The sequence below is a fragment of the Macaca mulatta genome, chromosome 1 (genome assembly GCF_049350105.2).
Source record: "Macaca mulatta isolate MMU2019108-1 chromosome 1, T2T-MMU8v2.0, whole genome shotgun sequence".
Taxonomy (NCBI): domain Eukaryota; kingdom Metazoa; phylum Chordata; class Mammalia; order Primates; family Cercopithecidae; genus Macaca; species Macaca mulatta.
In genome coordinates this window covers 23,087,438-23,109,266 of record NC_133406.1, presented here as the reverse complement: position 1 = coordinate 23,109,266, position 21,829 = coordinate 23,087,438, and the positions used below count along the sequence as shown (strand labels likewise).

At 43.1% G+C, this 21,829-nt stretch overlaps 1 protein-coding gene across 1 annotated transcript in view; it reads left to right on the top strand.

Moving 5' to 3' along the window:
• The first annotated feature begins 6,395 nt into the window (after positions 1-6,395).
• RXRG (retinoid X receptor gamma) overlaps positions 6,396-21,829 on the top strand; it is a 45,062-nt gene continuing 29,628 nt past the window's right edge. Inside the window, 1 exon segment of the mRNA NM_001257610.1 lies at positions 6,396-6,734. Within this exon segment, the coding sequence (NP_001244539.1) occupies positions 6,686-6,734 (49 nt within the window). The 5' untranslated portion in view covers positions 6,396-6,685.

Here is a 21,829-nt window from a genome sequence, read left to right as displayed (position 1 = left end):
CTTTTGGAAACGGCCCTGTTTTGGATCATAGATGAAACTGTCCTAATTTAAAGCTAATCATCAATCTTTCTGATTTAGGTGCCTCATTTCCATCGTCAGTGAGTCTTAGTCATCAAGACTGATGTACCGCACTAGTGCCAGCACTGAACCTGTCCACATAGGAGTCTGCTTCCAGGAAAAGGAGCTCATGAAAATGAAAATTGGGCTGTTAAAAACTATTGAAACCTAGGAATGGGAACACTGACTTCCTCATGCCCAGTGCCCTGGAGTTGACATGAGGACATCTCAGCATAATCAACAAACTTTTATTCTTGCATTCATCATGCATTTACTGGGTTTCTACTATGAGTTAGGTTCTGGTGTTAAAGGCTTTAGGAGCTACAAAAATGACTCAGACTCAGTTGCTAGTCATCTAGTAAGAGGGTTTTTCAGGTGCAGTCATGATAATCATACAAGAAGGAACATATTGAGAGACACAAGAATGATGAGTTGCTGGGGGATGTCAGAAAAATGGCGAGTCACTGATCTGACCAGCAAGTGAAGGTGAAGCAAAGCCAGAAAGGATGGTTTTCTGGCAGCACAGAGCCCAAAATTGACACGGGCATGTCAAGCAAAGAATCATGGGTGAGACAATGAAACAATGGAACTCACTGGGGGGGCGGGGGCAGAGGGTAAGAATGTTCAGAGCTCCCATGTTAATGGCCAGACCATGGTTAAACCTCCCATGTTAGATGGTTCAGATCTCCCGTGTTAGATGGCCCAACCATGTTGGATGGCTCATGTTAGATGGCCAGACCATCTAACATGGGAGATCTGAACATTCTTACCCCCCAGCTTCTTGGACGCACTGACTTCACTCCCTTCTCAGGGCTGTTAGACCAATTGTTCTCTCTTTCTGGTCCACCCTCTCCTCATCCTCCTGCTTTCTTCCCCAGATTGGATCATACTCATCCTTTAGATCTGAGTGTAACTACCATTTTCTCAAAGAAGTCTGCTCTGACCTTCCAATTTAAATGAGATTCCCCTGCTGCAATCTTTCATCTCATCCAGTTGTTTTCCTTCATAGCTCTTACCGTGGTTTATGCTGGTATATATGTGTCTGTGACTATTTGTTTAATATCCATCTCCTCTATTGGGATGCATAAGTTCCATGAGGTCAGGGACTATATCTATCTTTCCCTTTAGTATATCCCCACTGGTTGTCAGATAATAAGCTCTCAGTAAGTGCTAGCTGAATGATAAGTGAATAAGTGATTAACAGCAAAGACAAAAAAAACTATGTATAGGAGAAACCCCATCCCCATTAACACAAACATAGATAGGAAATACATCATTAATGAGAGAAGGATTGTGATTTCACGAAAGACACATTTACTAGATGGCAGAGTTGGGGACCTGGCTTTTATACCCATTTCTTTCACTACCTAGTTGTGAGACTAGCTCCAAAATCCAATTTGTTAGAGTAACTGTCGTTCATTATCTGATTTCATAGTCTTAGTCTCAAATTGCCCATTTATAAAACTGGGGTAACAAAGCCTGTCCTATTTAAGTCCAGGATTGGGGATAGCATACTGAAACTTAATGTACTATTATGTAGGTAAGGTATTACAAAAATATAAAAATATTAATACATAATATTAGTATGGAGATATTTGCATCTAAATTCTACAGCTAATGTTTATTGGTCATTGTCAAATGGATGAGTTTGGTTTTTCATTTATATTTGCTGCAAAATACTATTTTATATCACCATGGGACAAAAGAAAAAACAAGAGCAGATGTAAAGCTATATACTTTGATTACCAGGGTGAATATAAGATATTATTGGCCGAATTTGTGTCAAACAGTCACACATACTAGTCAAAATCCAAGCTCTTTTCGCTTACTCAAAGGCACTAGTGGCTTTAGTAAAAGTAGAACATATTATTTAAGAGGACTAGATAATTAGCCTTGACAAGAAGTAGGCCAAGAATTCCTGTGAATGAATTAGCTAATTCCTACTATAGACATTGAGCATTTGGTCTTTCACTTGACATCCTAATGAGAATTCAGTAACAGCTGGAGACACTGTAGTGACCGAAGTCAGTGGAGTTGTTTGGGAAGGGCTTAGGTTAGAAATACCAACCACTTAGGATAATGTTGTTATATCAATAATGGTTTTAAGGAAGACACAATGGTGCCAAGAAAAAAAAAGTGGGTTAAAAAGAAAAAAACACATTCATATTTCTTGATCTGATAGCAGAGCTTATGGTTTGTTATGGGATATTAAGCCACATGGAAGGTATCATAAGAAAAGCATACTGGGGTACTCTTTGGTATATTGTTTTTGACATATTTAATTATGTAAAGCATTTTTGATATAAAAATATTTGTTGAGCACCTACTGTGTGTTTTAGCACTTAGATGAGAAAACAAAGACACATAATACATTATCACTATATTTGAAGAGTTAATGTTATGAAGATAAGACATATTCAAACAAAAGATAAATAACCATTCCTTGCTATTTCACTGGGGATGCCACAAGGCCGTACACACTAAGTGTCACCTGAACACACTGGACAATAAGTTTTGTCAGACTAGGTTAGGGAGACATCGTTTTGGATAAGTGTGGTCATGGTGGGAACTGGGCTGGAACTTGAATGATAGGTAAGAATTTTAGAGATGAGAATAGGTAAATGGGCATGAACAATGAACTATGTGTTAGTCCTTTTAGTGTTGTCATAAAGAAATACCTGAGGCTGGGTAATTTATGAGAGAAAAGGTTTAATTGGCTCACAGTTCTGCAAGGTGTTAAAAAAAAGCATGGGGTCAGTGTCTGTTCAGCTCCTGGTGAAGCCCAGGAGGCTTTTCAATTGTAGATTATAAGACACTTGCTTCAGATACCACTATGGAGAAAATGGACAATTATGGAATGGGTGATGGATCAGTCTGCATTCAGTTTTAAAGCTGAAGGTGATATTGGAACCCATGTAGCTCTGCTCCATCATTTTACAAATGAGAAAAAGGACAGGAGCCACAGAGTGACTTGCTTAAGTGATGGTGGAAGGCAAAGGGAGAGCCCGTGTGTCACATGGTGAAAGAGCGGTCAAGAGAGTGGAGGGGGAGGTCCCAAACTCTTAAATAACCAGATCTCCTGTGAGCTAACTGAGCAAGAGCTAACTCATCACCAAAAGGATGGCACTAAGACATTCATGAGGGATCTACCGCATGATCTAATACCTCCCACTAGGCTACATTCCAACATTAGGGATCACATTTCAGCATGAGATTTGGATAGGAAAAACATCCAAACTATATCAAACTAGAAGTTGGAATGAACACACCGTACCCCTACAGTGGGCAAAACAGCCAGATATGAAGGAACTCTCAGAGAAAGGGAAGAAAGAAAATCAGGAAAATAATAATTCTTTGCATTTGTTTTACAAAGCCATTGTATAGAACTTTGCAGTGTAAAAACGAGCACGTGCCCAACTCTCGTCACATATCATTCACAAAACCAAAACTAAATCCAGAAACCTTAGTAAGCCTGGCAGCATGGATGTTTTTCCCAGAGAGTATGTATCCCAGGCCTTGTGATTACTGCCCCAAAGCACTTTCCTCTACATAGAGCTCACATGATAGGCTGAGACACCCCACAAACGGTGAGCCTTTTCCATGCCAGGTTAGGATTTGGTTTTTCTTCTGTGAGGAAAAGAAATAGACAACGTACTGAACTTAGAAAAAGGTGAAGAAAGAGTCTATCTGTTGGTGGATTAACCAACAGATCATCTTGACAATGACCTTGGACAAGTCTGTAGACTGTGATTTTTAAAGAATGGTTTTTGAATACTTGAGTACTTGGAAAAACCCTTGCAAACACAGGTTCACCAAAAAACCAGTTTAAGTAACTCATTTCCTTTTCTGACATGCATACAATAGAAAACTGTAGATTACAAGACACTTGCTTCAGATACCACTATGGAGAAAATGGACAATTATGGAATGGGTGACGGATTAGTCTGCATTCAGTTTTAAAGTTGAAGGTGATATTGGAACCCAGGTAGCTCTGCTTCATCATTTTACAAATGAGAAAAAGGACAGGAGCCACAAAGTGAGTGGCTTAGGGTTACATCCTCTTCCTCCTTGACCTCCTCCTCTTCCCCATCATTTGCATCAAATTAGATTACATGTATCGAGCATTTAGTATTTATCTGGCATATTTCAAGTGCTTAACATGTATTGACTCATTTAATCCTCATGGTAGCCCTATAAGGTAACTGAAGCTCAGGGAGATTTAGTCATTTGCCAGTATTATGAGACTGTAAGCACTGGAACAGGGATTTTTTTACCCAGCAAGTTTGGCTTGTGAGTTGGTGCTTTTACTATACATATAGCCTTTCAAGGCCGTATAGCTAGTGAGTAGCAGAGCAAAGTGTCTAAGGCACTAATGAATGGACTTTTTAGTGATATAAGATGTTGTCTTTGCTATGTCCATGTCAACATTTTTATCAATGAGTTGAATAAAATATGAAAAAGCAGTCCATCAGATTTTCAGAAGTCATGCAATAGGGGTATGAATAAGAAATACTTTGTACAACAGAAGCAGGATCCCAAAAGATTTGGGATGATGAAGGAAGCCAAAAAGTTTTAACTTCAGAGAAATATAGGAAGCATTTCATGTAGGTCCCAAAACCAATTGCCAGAGGATGGGATGAAGAATGTATATAAGAGAACACAACTTGGGGGAGATAGGGGTGGGGGAGATTTTTATGAAGTTGGTTCTACATGAATTAACATGCAGAGCTGCCCAGCTAATGCAAGTGAGCAAATGGTCCTCCTGTATTCTACATTACTTATGTCCACTGGACTCTCATCCCAGCAACAGTCAAGGCAGCTCTGGGCTCTCCAAAGCTCTTTACAGTGATGGCCTGGATCTTTCTTCCTCCTTTCTGACATGCTTTTGCTCTGATTCCCCATTTTGACCTCCTCCTTTGTCATCGTGACTTTGTTCCTGCCTCTGGCCTTTTATTCTACATTTTTGTTTTGGCTTCTCCTAGCATTTGAATCTTGATTTTTTTTCTGTGGGACTCTGAGTTGACTTACCTCTCTGGCTCTCTATGTCTTGTGCTGCATCAGGAGAAAATCTCTTATCTTTTCTCCAGCCCATCAGAGCTCAGCCCATGAAACAGACCTCCAGTGAGTATGTTGACAGCATCCCATCACCCTGCCAACACATATACCATGAGGAAAAGGTCTGGACCTTATCCGGAGGATTGCATCCAAGTCTGGCCAACCCCTTTCCTCACTGTGAGGGTATCTATGTAAATTGAAGTACATTATTAGAAAAGGGATAGGTTGGTAATAGACATGAACACTTGCTGATACATAGAATTACTGAAAGAGCCAGAGATGCTGAGGAAAGGGGGGATTATGGGCACAGCAGATCAATCTCAGGATTTGCAGAGGATCCCACTGCGAAAGACTTTTTTCATCTTTCAGGCTTCTCTTGTGTGGCCCCTGGGAGCAGTCTAGCACCTGTGGGCAGAAGCTGTAGGGAAAAAGAGCAGGTTTTATCTCTATAAGAAACTTTCTTGCGGTGAAAACTGTCTAGAGATGGAATGAGAAAGTGGTGAGCTCCCCAGTATTGGAGGTGTTCAAGTATAGGCTGAGCGGTGACTTGTCATGAAAGCTCTATGACAGACCCAAACGTCAACGAGATGCTTAGATTCTTTGATCTCGGGTCAGTTCCACACAAGACAGGCTCTGGGTCAGTGAGGACCCCGTGGTGTTTTGAACAGGTGGCAGGATAACAATGGTATATAAAATAATGCAGAGAAAGACCTTCACATCAAGCCAACCCCTCCTCCCTACCTGTAAGTTTTCCACCTGAGTGAGCTCTGGCTCCAGCTGCACTTGTCAACCTCCCGTTGTTAGAGCACAGATAAATGATTCAGGCCACCTAAGCAGGAGAGGCCCACCTCAACTTAAGGGCTGCTCTATTTTAGTTTTCCGTTGCTGGAGATTGAGTATCACGCTTTTCTAACCTTGGGCTTCTGAAAGGGCCCTGTTCTCAATTGAACCCTACCCCCTCCTCCTTTCACAGATCAAATACCAAGCACATTGGACAGATAGAAGCTCGAATGAGAAAATACATTTTAATAAAACCCCATTGATTTTTGTGGATGCAAGTCAAGGAACAGGCACCTAAAGAGTCTTCCATCCCCTGCCGTCTCCCCCCTCTCTCCTGACCTACACCGGGCGGTCATACATCGATTGGCTTCCTAGATAATAGATCGTGCCACCCGGCAGGGACCTCTGGGGACGCGCCGGGAGCTGGAAAAGTCGCACGCAGCAGCCCAACCCTGAGTTAATCAAACTAGCAACAGGATCTCAAGCAGCAGCGACGGCGGTGGCAAGAGTAGCGGTGGCGGCGGCGGCGGCGGCAGCATTATGCGTGATTACTGACAGGCACCAGCTGCTGCCGCCACAGCCGTCTCAAACGCACTATGTGGACTCTCCGATCTAGAGGCAGATTCCTGACTAATCCCAGAGGGCTGGCCCAGCCTGTGCTCCCCGGGCTGCTAGGAAGCGATGACCACTCTTGTTAACCCAAGTTGAAGAAAGCCAGGCTGTGCCTGGGAGCCGGGAGAGGCTGTACTATTTAGAAGCCGCTCAGGAGAGGAACATGAACTGAAGAGTAAACATGTATGGAAATTATTCTCACTTCATGAAGTTTCCCGCAGGCTATGGAGGTAAGTATCTCCCTTGGGCTTCACTGCTTGGACTTGTATGAGAGACTGAGAAGAAATTGGGAAATACGAATGACTGGATTAGTATTGAATTAAAAGGAGAACATATATGTTTATATGCATATATAGTGTGTATATAGCATTTCTGTGCGTGTGTGTGCATGCGTGCATGAGAGAGGAGAGGAGGCGAGAATGGTCGGTAGGTGAGGATACATTTGCATATCAGAATGAGGATATGGGGATATTCTAAGGAGAGAGTAAACCAACATGCTCGAGAATGTGTCTGAGACAAAGATAGAATAAGAGCATTGTTATAACCAGTGTGTTTGTGTGGGTGTGAAAAGTGGAAGAGTTAACGGGGAATTACTACGATGTTCCTATTAGCCAACTTGTAATGAGAAAAAAATGTGATTAAAAAGGTTTTGCCTATCTTGAGGGTTCCTGGGATACTTTGCAACAAGGGCATGATTGTTTTACCCAAAAGCAGATTTCCCTGTAATTGGATTTTTAAAAAGAAAACATAGTGTTTTAATTTGCTACTGTGTTTTCCTTTCCCTGTTTTCTTTCCTTTTGATTTGCTAATAGCCTCTTCTCTCCTCCCCTGCTGCTGCCCCCAATTCTATTGCAAGGGTTGCTGCAATCACTTCCACTCTGGGGGTAGAGATCTGGGGATGGGGGGGTTGGGGCTCTTAGAGAATTGGCAAACTGAAGATTCAAGTCACCGTGCCAGGCAGGGCAGCCCAGTCACACTTCACAGAAGCTTCCGGAGACTAGGTCCTCAGGCTGCCTTAACGCCCTAGCACATCCGTCCCAAGGATCCCTTGATTCAGTGACAGAAACAGTACAGCCGCCCAGCTCTGAGTAAATGGAAGCAACAGCTGACCAACTGGCCTCCTGCTTGTCAGTTGGAGGCATGTAGCTTATGTTGCTGGGAGCCAAAGGAAGATTCTGGCAGGCGAGACAAAGCAGAAATTCTTATAAGGTCTTGAGAATTGAAAAGTTCCTGCTCTCCAGACTTCCTCCGTGGACCAATTCATCGGAAGCCTTGGGAGTAAAGCTTGCCTAACTCAGCTGGGCAGAACCCTCTGGGAGGCATGGTAAAACACTGCAAGGTGGAAGCGATCTCTGTCACCAGGTGTTAGACCTGGGAGTTTGCACATTCATTCAGGGTAGTTTTTATGAAGCAGGCATGGTGTTGGGCACTGGGAACACAAATGTGAATGAGACACAGTCTCTGCCCTTTGGGACTGGGGCAGACTTTACACAGACACATTATAATACTGCATGGTGTGTGTAATAGCAAACGCCTGGGTAGGTTGTACTTGGACTTGAGGTGAGGGCCATGGAAATGCTCCCGAGGTGATGTTCAAGTTCTTTGGGCCAGTCTGATGACAGAGTGAGAGCGGTGGCCAATGCTGTGTCCTGGGCATTTGATCTCTAGTCTATGTTTGGGCTCCAGATGTGAAAAGCCTCCTCAATTCCCACCTCAGTCCCATTCAGAGCTGAGAATTGCTTTTTCCTTTACATCTTAGTTCATTTGTGAGAGGTGCATGCTCATTTTTGGCCAGATTCGTGGGCCCCCCAAGGTCTGTGAGACTATGGCTTCATTAATGCCAAAGAGACCCTTGTAGACAGTTGGGTGAATAAAAGAGTTGAAGCTAGAAATATTTAGGGAGAGAACTAACGTAAGAGCCAGAGAAAGAAGATCTAGTTAAAATTTCATGCGGGCTGGAATCTTGGAATGTTAGCATCCTAAGGACCTGAAACAGCATCTTAGGTTCTCATTTTATAGATGTGTAAAATGAGGCTCAAAGGAAGGCAAAGACTAGTCCAAGTTTACATGGGGCTGAGCTGCAGAGCATTTCCAGAAAATCCCCTTACTCAAATTTATATTATTGCTTTAATATAGTGAAAAGAGCACAAGGAGGAGAGGGCAGGAAGAGGTAGTGTACTGAATTTGGTTCCCAGTTTTTCACTTACTAGCTGTGTGACCTTAGGCAAGCTAGTGAACCTCTCTGAGCGTTAGCACCTTTCTCTCTAAAATGGGATTTATAATCTCATCCTTAGAGTATTGTGAAAATTAAATGAGCTAGCATGTGAAAAACAGCTGCTACAGTGTTGCCCATATATTTGCTACCTAATACAATATTTTCTTCCCCTGTATCTTGCTCAGGGACTAACACACAAAATAGTTAAAAATCAGACATTATTGTAAAATAATAAATGTGGAATCTGGGAAAATAAAATTAAATCCACAAAGACCCTCACATTTTGCTGGCATAGATTTTCATAATTGTGGGGGCTCTGGTATTCAGTGTAATTAGATTTCAGATAGAAGGAAACACAGTGGTTCAGCTATGGAAGGAAACAGTTCAGTACAGCATAGGGAACTTGAGGGGAAAGGGTCATGTAGGTTGTCTACATGTCTCCTCTAACGCCACTTTTCCTTGTCATTCTTGAGGGAGGAGAACAATTATTTTGTTTAGTTCTGTTGACGTTTTCCATTTTGTTGGCATGCACCAGTTTAAGAGGAGGCCTAAATGCTGAGCCAAAGGACTCCACCCCCATCTGCAGGGAGGTCTGTTTGAGAACTTTCTGTGATGAGGGAGAGGGATACAGGAGGACTCACCAGCAGGCATAGGGGAAATTGCAGCATCAGAGTGGACGTCACCTTCGGCCTCTAACTTCCCCTGCCCCAATGCAGCAAGTTGCACTGCACTTATTAAAATATTTGGTGTATAACTGCCTGCCCTTTTACATATGAGCACGTGGAATTACAGAGGGTCCCCACGATTTGTATAAGAATCTCCAGGAAGGAAAGTCACCTTTTGGAAATAACACCAGAGATTTGTGTCTGGGCCCACGCTTACCAGATGTCAGAGCATCATCCGATCAGTGAACAAGAGATTGCTCAGACTGGCCAAAGTGTGGTGGCTACCTGGGTGACAGTGGCTCCACAAAGGTGCCCAATCCCCCAGCTTTGGGCCCTACCATGTGATGAAGAGAGAACCCTTCTCTTCTCCTTCTCTGCCAAGTCCAGGGTTTGCCAGCTGCTCAGTAATAGGGTTTGTTTTTCTGGGATGAGACAGTTGCTGCCTCTTAGAAGATGGCAAAACAAAGCCTGTAATCCCCCCATCCAATTGTGCAGTAATCCTCAGGGTGAGAAGGAGATCAGGGAGAGAGAAGACTTCTCTCATTTCATTTAACAAACACACTGTACCACTAATGCTCACTACCATTGTAAGCACTTTACCAGCCTCGGCTCATGTAATCCTCATAACAACCCTAGGAGTGGGTACTGTTACCATTGTTCTCATACTCCTTTTAGAGATGAAGAAACAGAGGCTTTGAGAAGTGAAATAACTTGCTTAAGGTCTCATAGCTAGAAAATGACACAGCCAGGGATTTGAACCCAGGCAGACTAGCTCCCAGAGTTCACACTGCTGAGCTGCCTCTCACAGCTTCTGTGAGTGACACATTTGTTCTGCAAAGCCAGGGGCAGCAGCACACCCCCAGGGAGCTCCTGGTGCCCCAATCCGACCTCAGAAATGCAGCCTCAGCACTGACTGGTTGTTGCAGACCCAATGGGCTGGCCACTGAGGAATAAGCTGCACGGTGGGTTAAGAGACACTGAAGAGCAACAGTGATCTCTGCAGAATTAATTGGTGGCTTCTCTGGGGGACATACTGATTTACAAAAGACCTGTCCAAATGACCCTGGCCATTCATGTAGAATAATTGCTTTTTCACCTGAAAATAGCCATAGAGAAGGGACTGAGCTGGATGTGCTTGTATGTGTGTGTGTGCATGTGTGTGTGTATGCTAGAACATATTTTTCCCCTCCACAGATATGTGGGTGGCTAATTGGAACCTATCGTGGGCATAAGTGGTTAAGGTTTATGTGGAAAGGAGTAACTGTTTATGAGATTTAGGAAGGAACATATTTAGTATAAACTATTTTCTAAAACATTTACAATCTCACCAAGATATAGAGAGCTGAATAGCAACTGGGGGAAGAAATTGTGCAAAGAGTAATCTAAATGCCCCACCTCTTCCTTCCCCTCATTATGAAGCTTCTAGGTCTGCAGAGAACTTAGCCACCAGCATTGGATGGCGGGTGTGCCAGGGGCTCCCAGAGGAAGCTGGTGTTTTCTCCTCTTTTTTTTTTTTTTTTTTTTTTTTTGAGGCAGAGTCTCGCTCTGTCGCCCAGGCTGGAGTGCAGTGGCGCGATCTCGGCTCACTGCAAGCTCCGCCTCCCGGGTTCCCGCCATTCTCCTGCCTCAGCCTCCCGAGTAGCTGGGACTACAGGCGCCCGCCACCACGCCCGGCTGATTTTTTTTTATTTTTATTTTTAGTGGAGACGGGGTTTCATTGTGTTAGCCAGGATGGTCTCGATCTCCTGACCTCGTGATCCGCCCGCCTCGGCCTCCCAAAGTGCTGGGATTACAGGCTTGAGCCACCGCGCCCGGCGTTTTCTCCTCTTTTTAAAAGTAGAAGACACAAAGGCCCAGGGAATGAAGTGAATTTTCTAGAATGCATGGGTTTCGATGGCTCTCATGAGATTGACTCAGTCCTGGCTCAGTGATCCTCAGAAGAAAGTGAAAATACAGGTTGAGTATCCCTAATCCAAGCATCTAAAATCTGAAATGCTTCACAATCCAGAACTTTTTGAATGCCAAGATGATGCTCAAAGGAAATGCTCATTGGAGCATTTTGGGTTTCAGATTTCTTGATTATAGATGCTCAATTGCTAAGTATAATGCAAACGTTCCAAAATAAAAAAAAAATCCTAAATCCAAAACACTTCTGGTGTTAAGCATTTTGGATAAGAGATACTTAACCTGTATCAACTCATTTCATAACTACAACACCACTTTAAGGTTGGTAGTTTTATTATCCCCATTATACAGATGCAAAAACTGGGGGACAGAGAAATTAATAACTTGCCAAAGGGAACTTGGTTACTAAATGATACAAGTGGCATTCGAATATGAGGAAAAGCAGCAGATCCAGATTTTAATCCCAGCCCTACCATGTACTATATTGTACTACTCTGTAAATTCTTATAGCAGTTACCCAGCACAGCCCTTCCCCCACCCCTTCCCAATTCAATACTTGGCCTCTCCCAGGATTTTGACCCTGGGCCTTTCTCACTAGAACACTCCACAGTTTGACTCCAGCTCCTCACAATTCAACTCCCAGTTTGTGTTCCCGTCCTCAGGGCTCCCAGCCCAGCCTAATCTTCTTCTCCCTCCTCTTTCCACAAAAGAGCCACTCAGACACCAGGGATTAGCTAATATGCATTTCTTATATTTGAATTATTATGAGCATTTTCAAAGGGACTTTCACATAAACATGTAGGCTGCACAATACCCTGAGATGGAATGGGAAGGTATTTTATACCTGTTTCACTGGTGCAAAGCTTTACATTTTAACAGATGTAGAAAACAAGATGTTAGACATTAAATTTCCAGTGAATGGGGAGCAGAGGGAAACTTTCTTCTGATGAGAAGGACATCTTCTCTGCTACAAAAGCCCTTTCTGGCTTCCTCAGTGGGGAAAATCAAGGAACATGTGGGGGAGTGGAGAGCGTGTAGAAGAGGCCCTCCTTCTGCCCCTGGAGGCTCAGCCCTCTCAGCCTCTCAGTGGGAATGTGAGAATGAAAGTATGCATTAGCAGATGGGTTGACGCTGCTGCATGCTTCATGCAACCCCAGTTCGGACCAGCTGGCTAGCCTTTGGAAGCCACACAGGACAGTTACACCTGGATTCATGCAGCCCCCAGAGAAGGGCTGATGAGCTGCTCAGGGTGGGACCTGGGGTTGCTTCTAGTACTTGAAGGAAGGGGGAAGGAGAGAGTGGCATCCCTGCCTCTCTCCCTCTCCTCCACCCCCCTCTTCCCCTCCCTCCCACTCCTCCCACCTCCCTTCACGCCCGCCTCCCTCCCCTAAAATCTGTAATGATGGAGGTAGTGAAAAGCAGGGAAAGATTGATAATCAGCCTCATTATTACCAGCATTATATATAATTATAGCAAAACCTCACTCATTTGGATCAATTGAGAGAAAAATCAGTCTAAATTCGTGACAAGTTGGCAGATTACTTTTAAATTACAATTTTATTACTTCTAAGTAACACATGTGAATAGTTTGTGTTTCAAGTACCACAAGCTAATGGTTACTCAGTGGGGATTTTAGAAAACCTGCTTTAAAAGATTCTTTTGTAATTAACACCCCGTTAATATGCTAATGTGCTCCTACCATGCTTTTTAAATTGCTTGAAAACGTATGTATCTTAAATAGGCTCAACACTTCTACCATCTTATTTGCTCAACAAACATTTATTATTATTATTTTGTGAATGAACAAACACAAACTAGCTTATACCGTGACCAATTTAGTCGCCAGTCTCAATTAATTATGTTGTAAATTAATATGACCATGTTGGTTGCTTTTGTTTAGAAACCAGACTTTTAGAACTTGAAGAACCACCTCATTTTATAGAAGAGAGGTTGAGAGACTTGCCCAAGGGCACACAGGCAGAAACAGCAGGTCTTCTGGCTCCTGGGCCCAAGGTTATTCCATCTGCTACATAATGTCTTACATTCCCAAAACTCTTTATAAATATGTGCTATCTATTTCCATACCAATCACTGGGTTATCAGTCAAAAAATATTCGTTGAGTGCCTATTCTGTGCCAAGCCCTGTGCTTAATCCCCATATAATGGGGAAAATAAAACTACCAACCTTAAAGTGGTACTGTAGTTATGAAATGAGTTGATACAAGTTAAGTATCCTTCATCCAAAACGCTTAACACCGGAAGTGTTTTGGATTTGGGAATTTCTTTTTATTTTGGAATGTTTGCATTATACTTCCCAATTGAGCATCTATAATCCAGAAATCTGAAATCCAAAATGCTCCAACGAGCATTTCCTTTGAGCATCATCCTGGTATTCAAAAAGTTCTGGATTGTGAAGCATTTCAGATTTTAGATGCTTGAATTAAGGATACTCAGTCAGAGCTGAGTCAATCTCAGCACTACAGATAGAGGGGCCTCCTCCTGGAGGCCACCGTCTATTTCATTCAAACTTCAAACTGACAGTGTAGTCTGTAAGGCAGAAATTATTCCCATTAGACAGATTAGGAAACTGAGGTTCAGAATGATAAAGTGGCCCTTTTGAGGGCTTGCTGCAAATTGTTATAGATCTAGAATTTGAGTCTAGTCTAGCAGAATTTCTGTGAACATTTCTGCATATAATTAATGACATTTTGCTTGCACACCACCTTTCCCAGCCAGCACCAAATTATAGACCTTGCTGGTACAGATGGATATTATGCCATCCCTAACAAATGAGAGGCTCCAGGGGATCCTGCTAACGAGGACCGGCTGGCTGTCCCTTTAAGCCAATTCCTTATACTGGTACACCGTGTACCAGTTAGTCCATGAAGGCAGATGTCAATGAGTGTTTGAAGCAGATGCCAATGAGGGTGCCCCCAGTTCTCCCCTCGTTCCTAAAGTCCTTGAACATCAATTATGTGCACACCCAGCTCTTGAGTCCATGACCTCTGTCCATTTCTCTCTCTAGATTTCTTGTTCAGATAGGCTCTCTCTATCTGAACGAGGCAATCTCTATAGATTGTCTTCTAAAGATGGCAGTCATCTTAAAATACAGCAAACTATATTCCTAGTCCCATGTTACCACTGGGTAATATGCAGAACATTATCTGTTCTCAGGTTCTAAATCCCTGAATTCTTTGAATCCATTCACTTAAACTCAGCCCTAAGAAAAATTTGCAGAAATAATTAATCTCCAAATGTTTTGAAGGCATCAGAGCTTGTTTATACATTCTGCCAGGGCAGGGAATGGGCTTTACGCTCTTGGTGTCTTACACAACCCATGTACAAGCAGATGGTTAGCCAGGTGTGCTGGCTGACTGACTGACTGGCATTCTCCATCAGTCTAGAATGTTCTTCCCCTCCTCTTCAACCTCTGCTCTCCGCATCGCTGGGGCTGTGCAAACACAGATACTGTGAGCCCTGAACCCTCCAGAAGGCTGCTTCCCCATGACACTAGTGACCAATAAAATGAAAAGGAGGAACAAAGGAGATGTTGAGTCACAGAAATGAAACCCAGGCAACCAGCCTAGAAGAAACACTTCAAAATACTCATTAAGCACTTTGTTTCCCATTCCTCTGACATCTTTTAAATGCTTTTTGAATTAAAGATGATAACAGGCCTCTCCACTTTTCAAGTTTGGATGTTAATTCTGAAATCCCAACAGGAGTTTGGGATTGACCTTTAACCTTGAAACTCTTGCTGTCCCCCACTTCTGCCCCCATCTGGTTACAGTAGCTGATAAAAGAGGGCAAGGAACTCCAGGTTGTTCCACTTGCATTTGAGGAAATGGGGGGGTCAGGACTTCTCAAAGTCACCGCCTGGGGCGAGGGTCTCCTGAAAATGATAGGAGTTGGAAGTCCCAGGTCATGGCTCCCTTTCTGTCTGACCTCATGAGTGCCTGCCCTGGGATGATTTGTGAAAACATAATTTTCTGAAAATGGTGCTCCCTCCAAGGCAGCATCCATGTCTTATTTTACTTTGTCAGCATCTCATAGTGTGCCATCTGACACTTTAAGAACAGGCGAATCTCCTCTAAGAAAAAGGTACATACCAAATTCTAGCTAAATTTAGTGCCATAGTCTCCAGATTTTCTGTAGAAAAGGGAACTAACTTTTATTATGTGTTTAGAATTTTCCAGGCTTGATTTTATTTAACCCTCACACTGTGGAAGGGTAACCCTTGTGGTTGGTAGCATTGAGCTATTTTACCAAAGGGTGGGAGGAGGACTCACTGTGGCTCAGCCCCCTCTACTCCCCTTCCTGCCACCCCAGGTGGCTCCAAGGGGACTCAGGGGAACCACAAACAGCCACAGGTCCTGGGCAAGCCGTACCTGCTTTCCCCAGTGTCCATGATTGTAACTGAGGGGTTGAACTCGATGATCTGCTGGCCCCTCTGTGTAGCTTTGACAGTCAATCCAGCTTGGTGACAGGGAAGCTGGAGGAAGAGCAGTGTGGTGCTAAGGTGTTGGGGATCACTACTAACTGAAGAGCAATCAGAAACGGTAATGGTAATAGAACTTCTCCAGAATGATCCCCTAGAGGTCTGCAAGCTTATTGGAATGCAGCCATATCTGTGTGCATTCGCTTACCCATTGACTGTGGCTGCTTTCACACTACAAAGGACATTGTGAGTAGTTGTCACAGAGACGGTACAACCAGCAAGACTGAAATGCTTACTGTCTGACCCTTGAAAGAAAAAGTTTACCAACCTCTACTCCAGAATGCAAAATCAGGTTCCACATATTAAGATAAGTTGAGGTCCACTTGGAAAAATATTTTAATCCTTGTTTTATTAGCACCTTTGGGGACCCAGTCCCCTGCCCCCGACTCCTAGTCATTTTGTTCATTTGCTGCAATTATGTGTGTTCTAAAGGGAAAGAATGCATTATGATCCATAAGTAAGTTGTAAAGAGCATAGGGTAAGAAATGAGTATCTTATTTGTTCTTACACATAGTCCACCCATTTTGGGCTTATCTGGGCTTACCTTCCACTATCTCTCTTCTACCCTGGCAAGTGGCAAGCACAGTGCAGGAGTTCAGCACAGCAACCCCGGCACGAGACTGCCTGGATTTGGATCCTGGCCCTGCTTTTTACCAGCTAGGAGGTCTTGGCAGTTTGCTTAATCTCCCTGTGGCTCCACTTTCCTGTCAGTAAAATGGGGATGAGGATACTAATAGTACCTTATTTCCAAGGGCCCTTGAGAATATTAAACAAGATGATGCATGCCATACCCTTGGAAGGGTGCCTAATAAATATTAGCCACTCCAAGCTGAGTATCCCTTATTGGAAATGCTTGTGAATCAAAATATTTCAGATTTTGAATCTTTTTTTGATTTTGGGATATTTACATTATATACTTACTGGTTTTGCACTCCTAATCCAAAAATCCCAAATACTCCAATGAACGTTTCTTTTGAGAGTCATGTCAGTGCTGAAAAAGTTTTGGATTTTGAAACATTTTGGATTTGGGATTTCTAGATTAGAGATGCTCAACATGTATAAAGTGTTTAGAACCATGTCTGGCTTGTGGCAGTTGCTCAGTAAATATTAGTTATTGTTATTGTTACACAACAGAGGCGGTGACAGTCAGTTGTTGGTTGAAGTGCCTGTGCCTGGCAATCTCCTGCTGACCTTGCTCAGCAGCATGTCTGTGTTAAGAGTCAAGCCGGGAAAGGATATATGAGTAAATTTGCTACAGACAAAGAAAAATAAGCCACGTGTCTGAGAATCCTGTGATTGCTGGGCTTTCACACCATATCCCTCCCTTGGAGGAACAGAGGCAGGCTTTGGTGTGTGACACTTCCACCGTGGGAGAGATCAGAGTGGGACAGGGCCCCATGGTGCTCCTGTGACTTCATATGGAGACTCCTGACTCTGAAAAATGCCAAGTCTTTAGCTCTGTCCCTTTCCCCATGGGTGGGCATTAGCCATTATCAATGATTCATTACAAGTTTCCATTCCAACCTGAAGAGGGTTGCTAATGGGAGAGCAAACTCTCTACCCTTCCTGGCACAGCAGCAAAGGGGTGGAAACACCAAGACATTTGCTACCTTGTCTGGCCAGTCAGAAAAACTGCATGCTTGACATTTTGCTTTTATTGGCTGAGGATGAGGTTGCTAAGCAACTTCCTTACCTTGGTAAGAATTCTGTAGTTCTAAGTACCCTGGCTTTTGTGTCCCCTTTCTCAGTAAGTCTCTCTCTCTCTCTCTCTCTCTCTCTCTCTCTCTCTCTCTCTCTCTCTCACACACACACACACACACACACACAGACACACACACACACGCAATGCAATTCATTGTTTAGAGATTAGGGTTCTGGTAAACATCAGGGACATTGCTTTCTTATGCAAATAACTTCTGTTGATAAACTTTATACCTAGTTATATACATTACTTAACAAAAAATTAATGACTTCATAATCTCAGGAGCTCTCAGCAGTCCTCTGAGTTAGGCCTATTTGTCTCAATTTATGAATGAGGAAACTGCAGTTTATAGAGGTCATGTTCCTTGCTCAAATTTACATAGCTGGAAAGTGGCAGAACCTCAACCTAGAACTCTTTGACTTCCGAGCTCTTGTCTCCTCCTTAGTCCTGCATCCCTGAAACCATATTGCCATCAATGAACATAGGGACTTTTGGAGTCATTGTAGAGTTATGCACTCTACAGATTCCCTTCTCAGTTTTGGCTCCTGGTGACATTCTTAGCACCTTTAATTGGAATGCCAAATGGTTTGAAGGCCTAACATGGTCCAGTTGATGGTGACAGGTACCCCTCAGCACCTGGTCCAGGCTCAGACCATTCCAGACCACCAACACCTGCACTTCTTTCTTTTCAGTGCCAATGAGCCAGGTCCTACCCAATGCTCATGAAACATTAGTGCTGGAAGGGATCTTACAGGTCACTGAGTGCCAGCTCCTTACTGGGGGAAATGAGACCCAGGAGATGCAATGCTATTCTTGGGTATGTTACCAGGAGAGAAGAAAACCTTTTGAGGAACTCCACTAGCGCTTTTTCATTAGATAAATTATTTTGTAAATAAAATCATTGCCTGAGCAAAGAGAATGAACTCTGCAGCCTACAGACTTGGTGCATTTTCCAGGCATCTGGTATAGGTGGCTGGAAGATCAAGAGGGCACAGGGGAAGGCAGGGAGCAAGGTTGATGGGATGCCAGGGCCAGGGGTCACGTCACAGAGTGAATTGGGCTGAGAGACTGAATCAGGCCATTTGTGCTGTTGAAGATACCTCAGACTAGGTAATTTATAAATAATAGGAATTTATTGCTCACAGTTCTGGAGACTTGGAAGTTCAGGATCAAGATGCGAGTGGGTTCGTGTCTGGTGAGGGCCACTCTCTGCTTCCAAAGATGGTGCCTCACATGATGGAAGGGATGGAAAAATGGACAAATGGTGCATCCTCTGATGCAGAAGAGATGAAAGGGCCAGGCAGTTCACTGAAGTCCTGTCTTATAAGGGCATTAATCCCATTTGTGAGGGTGGAGCCCTCATGGCCTACTTACCTCCAAAAGGCCCCACCTGTTACTACTCTCTTATGGTTTAAATTCCAACACAAAGTTTGGAAGGACACATACATTTAAATCATTGCAAGGACCAAAAGGGAGCATTAGGGAAAACCTTGACTTCAGATTTGGACTAGACTTATCCTAGGCTGAGGGCTAGACAGAGTCTACCCTCGATCAATTTGCAATAAACACCACTCATCCTTCAAACAGGAGCCTGCCTACTTGCAGCTGGTGCTGAAGGGAAACCTGTCAGTTTTCTGCCTAGTTCATAGCTTAACCAGAAGGCTCTCGGTGGGGAAGGAAAAGAAATAAGATATAATCAGGTATCTGGAAAACTTGTGGTGCTTATTGGTATTAGCTATAGTTTCCATGGGGCTGTGGGGGAAAAAAAAAAAAGGAATGAGAGAGGCTGACAAAGACATCACAGACAGGTATGCATTAGTGTCTATTTGGGAGAATAGATGAATTTTCCATTGAGGAACACTTTTGTCATAAAAGTTATTGTTTTCCAACTTGTCTAAAAGCAAAGCTATTTATTTCTAAGAACTACTGGGCCATTGTGAGAGGCAAAGAACTAAAATGCATTTGTCTAAGATGTATTTGCCTTTTAAAATTCCATTTTACTTTTTAAAATGTAGTTATAAAATAGCCCACCTCTTCTGGGTCATTGACTCAACAGAAATAAATCACATTTTAAAGGCCATTGATAGCCAAACTTTAACTCATTATTTCATTGTATCTCAACAATGTACCATTCTCACCACTGTGCCGAGTAGTCAAGTTGCCTTACTTCTTTTTAATAATGAGAACAACAAAAATGTACTTTAAATTTCAAATCACTTTCACATCATTATCTCATTTTATTTTTGAAACAACTCATGAGTTCTTCAAAGTCCATATTTGTATATTTTTGTGCAGGTTGATGTTTCTTAAACATCATTCCTTTGCATACTATTTTCATGATATTTTATATATCCTCTGTACTTAGAGTTTTTCTTAAATCAATTTACTGTTTTTAAGAAAGCTTAAATAGCTAATAATAAGCTTAAAAAATCTTTAGGAAGATAATTTTATAACAAAAAATGAGAGCTCAGTCCCTCCCGATAAACAACAGGAAACAGAAAACATAAATATAAAACTATTAATTTTCTTTTAAGTTTGCTGACATACCACTTAAAATGTCCTTTGTCACTGGTGGCAGAGGGACCACACCCTGGAACTCTTGAATTGATGAGTGTGAAGCAAACTCTTGCTCTTGCCTGTCCCCTCAGTCTAGGCCTGATGTCAGGCTCTGGTTCTTGACCCTGGGGATAAAGAAATAGAAGGCGCAGTCTCTCTCAGATCTGTTTAAAGCAGAATAAAAAGGAAAGTTGCAGGGTGCTCTGGTCTGTTTTTGGCAAGCCTAAGCAAGAAGGGAAAGTCAATTTCCTTCAGATAGCTTGGTCATGGGGGAAGGACAGCTGTCTTCCCAGTGGAGTTCATGGCTCCTCACCCATTGAGTCAAGGCTGGCTCCTAACTCACCTGTCACACTTTATCTTAGTAACAGACTCAAGGTATACATTGGCTCGTTAAATGTCACAGCCCCCAGGGCCGCAGAAGAGTCTAAAACTGCTCTTTCCAATGAGTGGCCATCTGAAAAGAGTCTCTTGGTTTTCTTGGCTTTGAGTTCTTGAGTGCTGCCCTCTTTTCTCTCCTTCAGATGAACTTTCAGCTTGAGATCACTTCATAATTGAGTCATCTTGTACTCTTGGTGCAGATGGCTCTCCAATCATCTTTGCTGTCCTTGACAATAAACACAGAGGAGAGCGTGGGTTTCAGATTGGCAATTTGAATTGAGGCTTTGCAACTAACTACCTGGGCAGTGCCAGGTAATCTGATAGAGATGGAGAGACAAAACTGGACATGGTTTTTTCCTTTTTGTTTAGTGGGAAAGACAGGGAAATAAACAAATATGGCGATATAGTATAACAAATGCTAAGATACGAGTAAGGACAGACAGTTTTAGGAAACAAAAAAGGGCAGCAAACCAGACCAGGAACACCAGGAAAAGCTTCCTGGAGGAGGTGGCACTTGAGTTAGACCTTGAAGGTTGAATAAGAGCTTCTAGACAGTGGAGGCAGAGGTAAGTCACCCTGGAACGGGGAATGGTATGGGGTTACATGGAGCCTACGTTTTCTCATCTGCAAAAGGCTAAAATGATCTTCATATGCTTATTGTCAGGATAACGTTATGGAAATTGCCTGATGCTATTGAGGACAAATAATAAATATCTGAGTTATTCATTTTAACCACTTTGCCACTCCCCTGCGGGCCTGCAGCATGTATTTCCTCCTTGATTGTGGTACTTAGGACATGGGGTGTTGGGACTTACCTGTTTATGAGGCAATCGTCCCTGATAGACCAAAGCTCCGTAGGTAGAACGAGGGTCACAGCTTCCTTGGAGTAACTTTCTTCTATAAGTAGCCCTTAACTAAGCTAGCAGAAGCTCCTAGAGAAACTGCAGGTTGACATTTTTTCCAGTGGGATATTTATGTTTAAGAATGGTTTCACAGTTATATTTCTGACACTTCCTGCTCTCCTCCAGAATTTGAAGGAAGCCAGTTTTTCCCAGCATCCTACTCCTAACACTACACTTAGCACCCACTGATGTTGCCCAAAGGCTTAGGACAATGCCTTGCACGTAGTAGGCACTCAAGAAGTATTTGTTGAATGAATAGTGAGCCACATAAAGTTAGGCATATGACTTCCTCCACTCCTTATCACATCTGACCCACAGCAGCCATCTGAGAATGGGGTAGCCTCTCCAGCAGGCCGTGCTTACTGAGCACTTAATCCTCTCCCTTTCTATCCATGTGGACAGCATGGGTGCCATGGATGTGCCGTGTGCCACTACTGTGCACATGGCTTCCTCGCATCTGTTCTTGCATGCTAGCTGCACAGGGATCTAATGATGTGATCCACG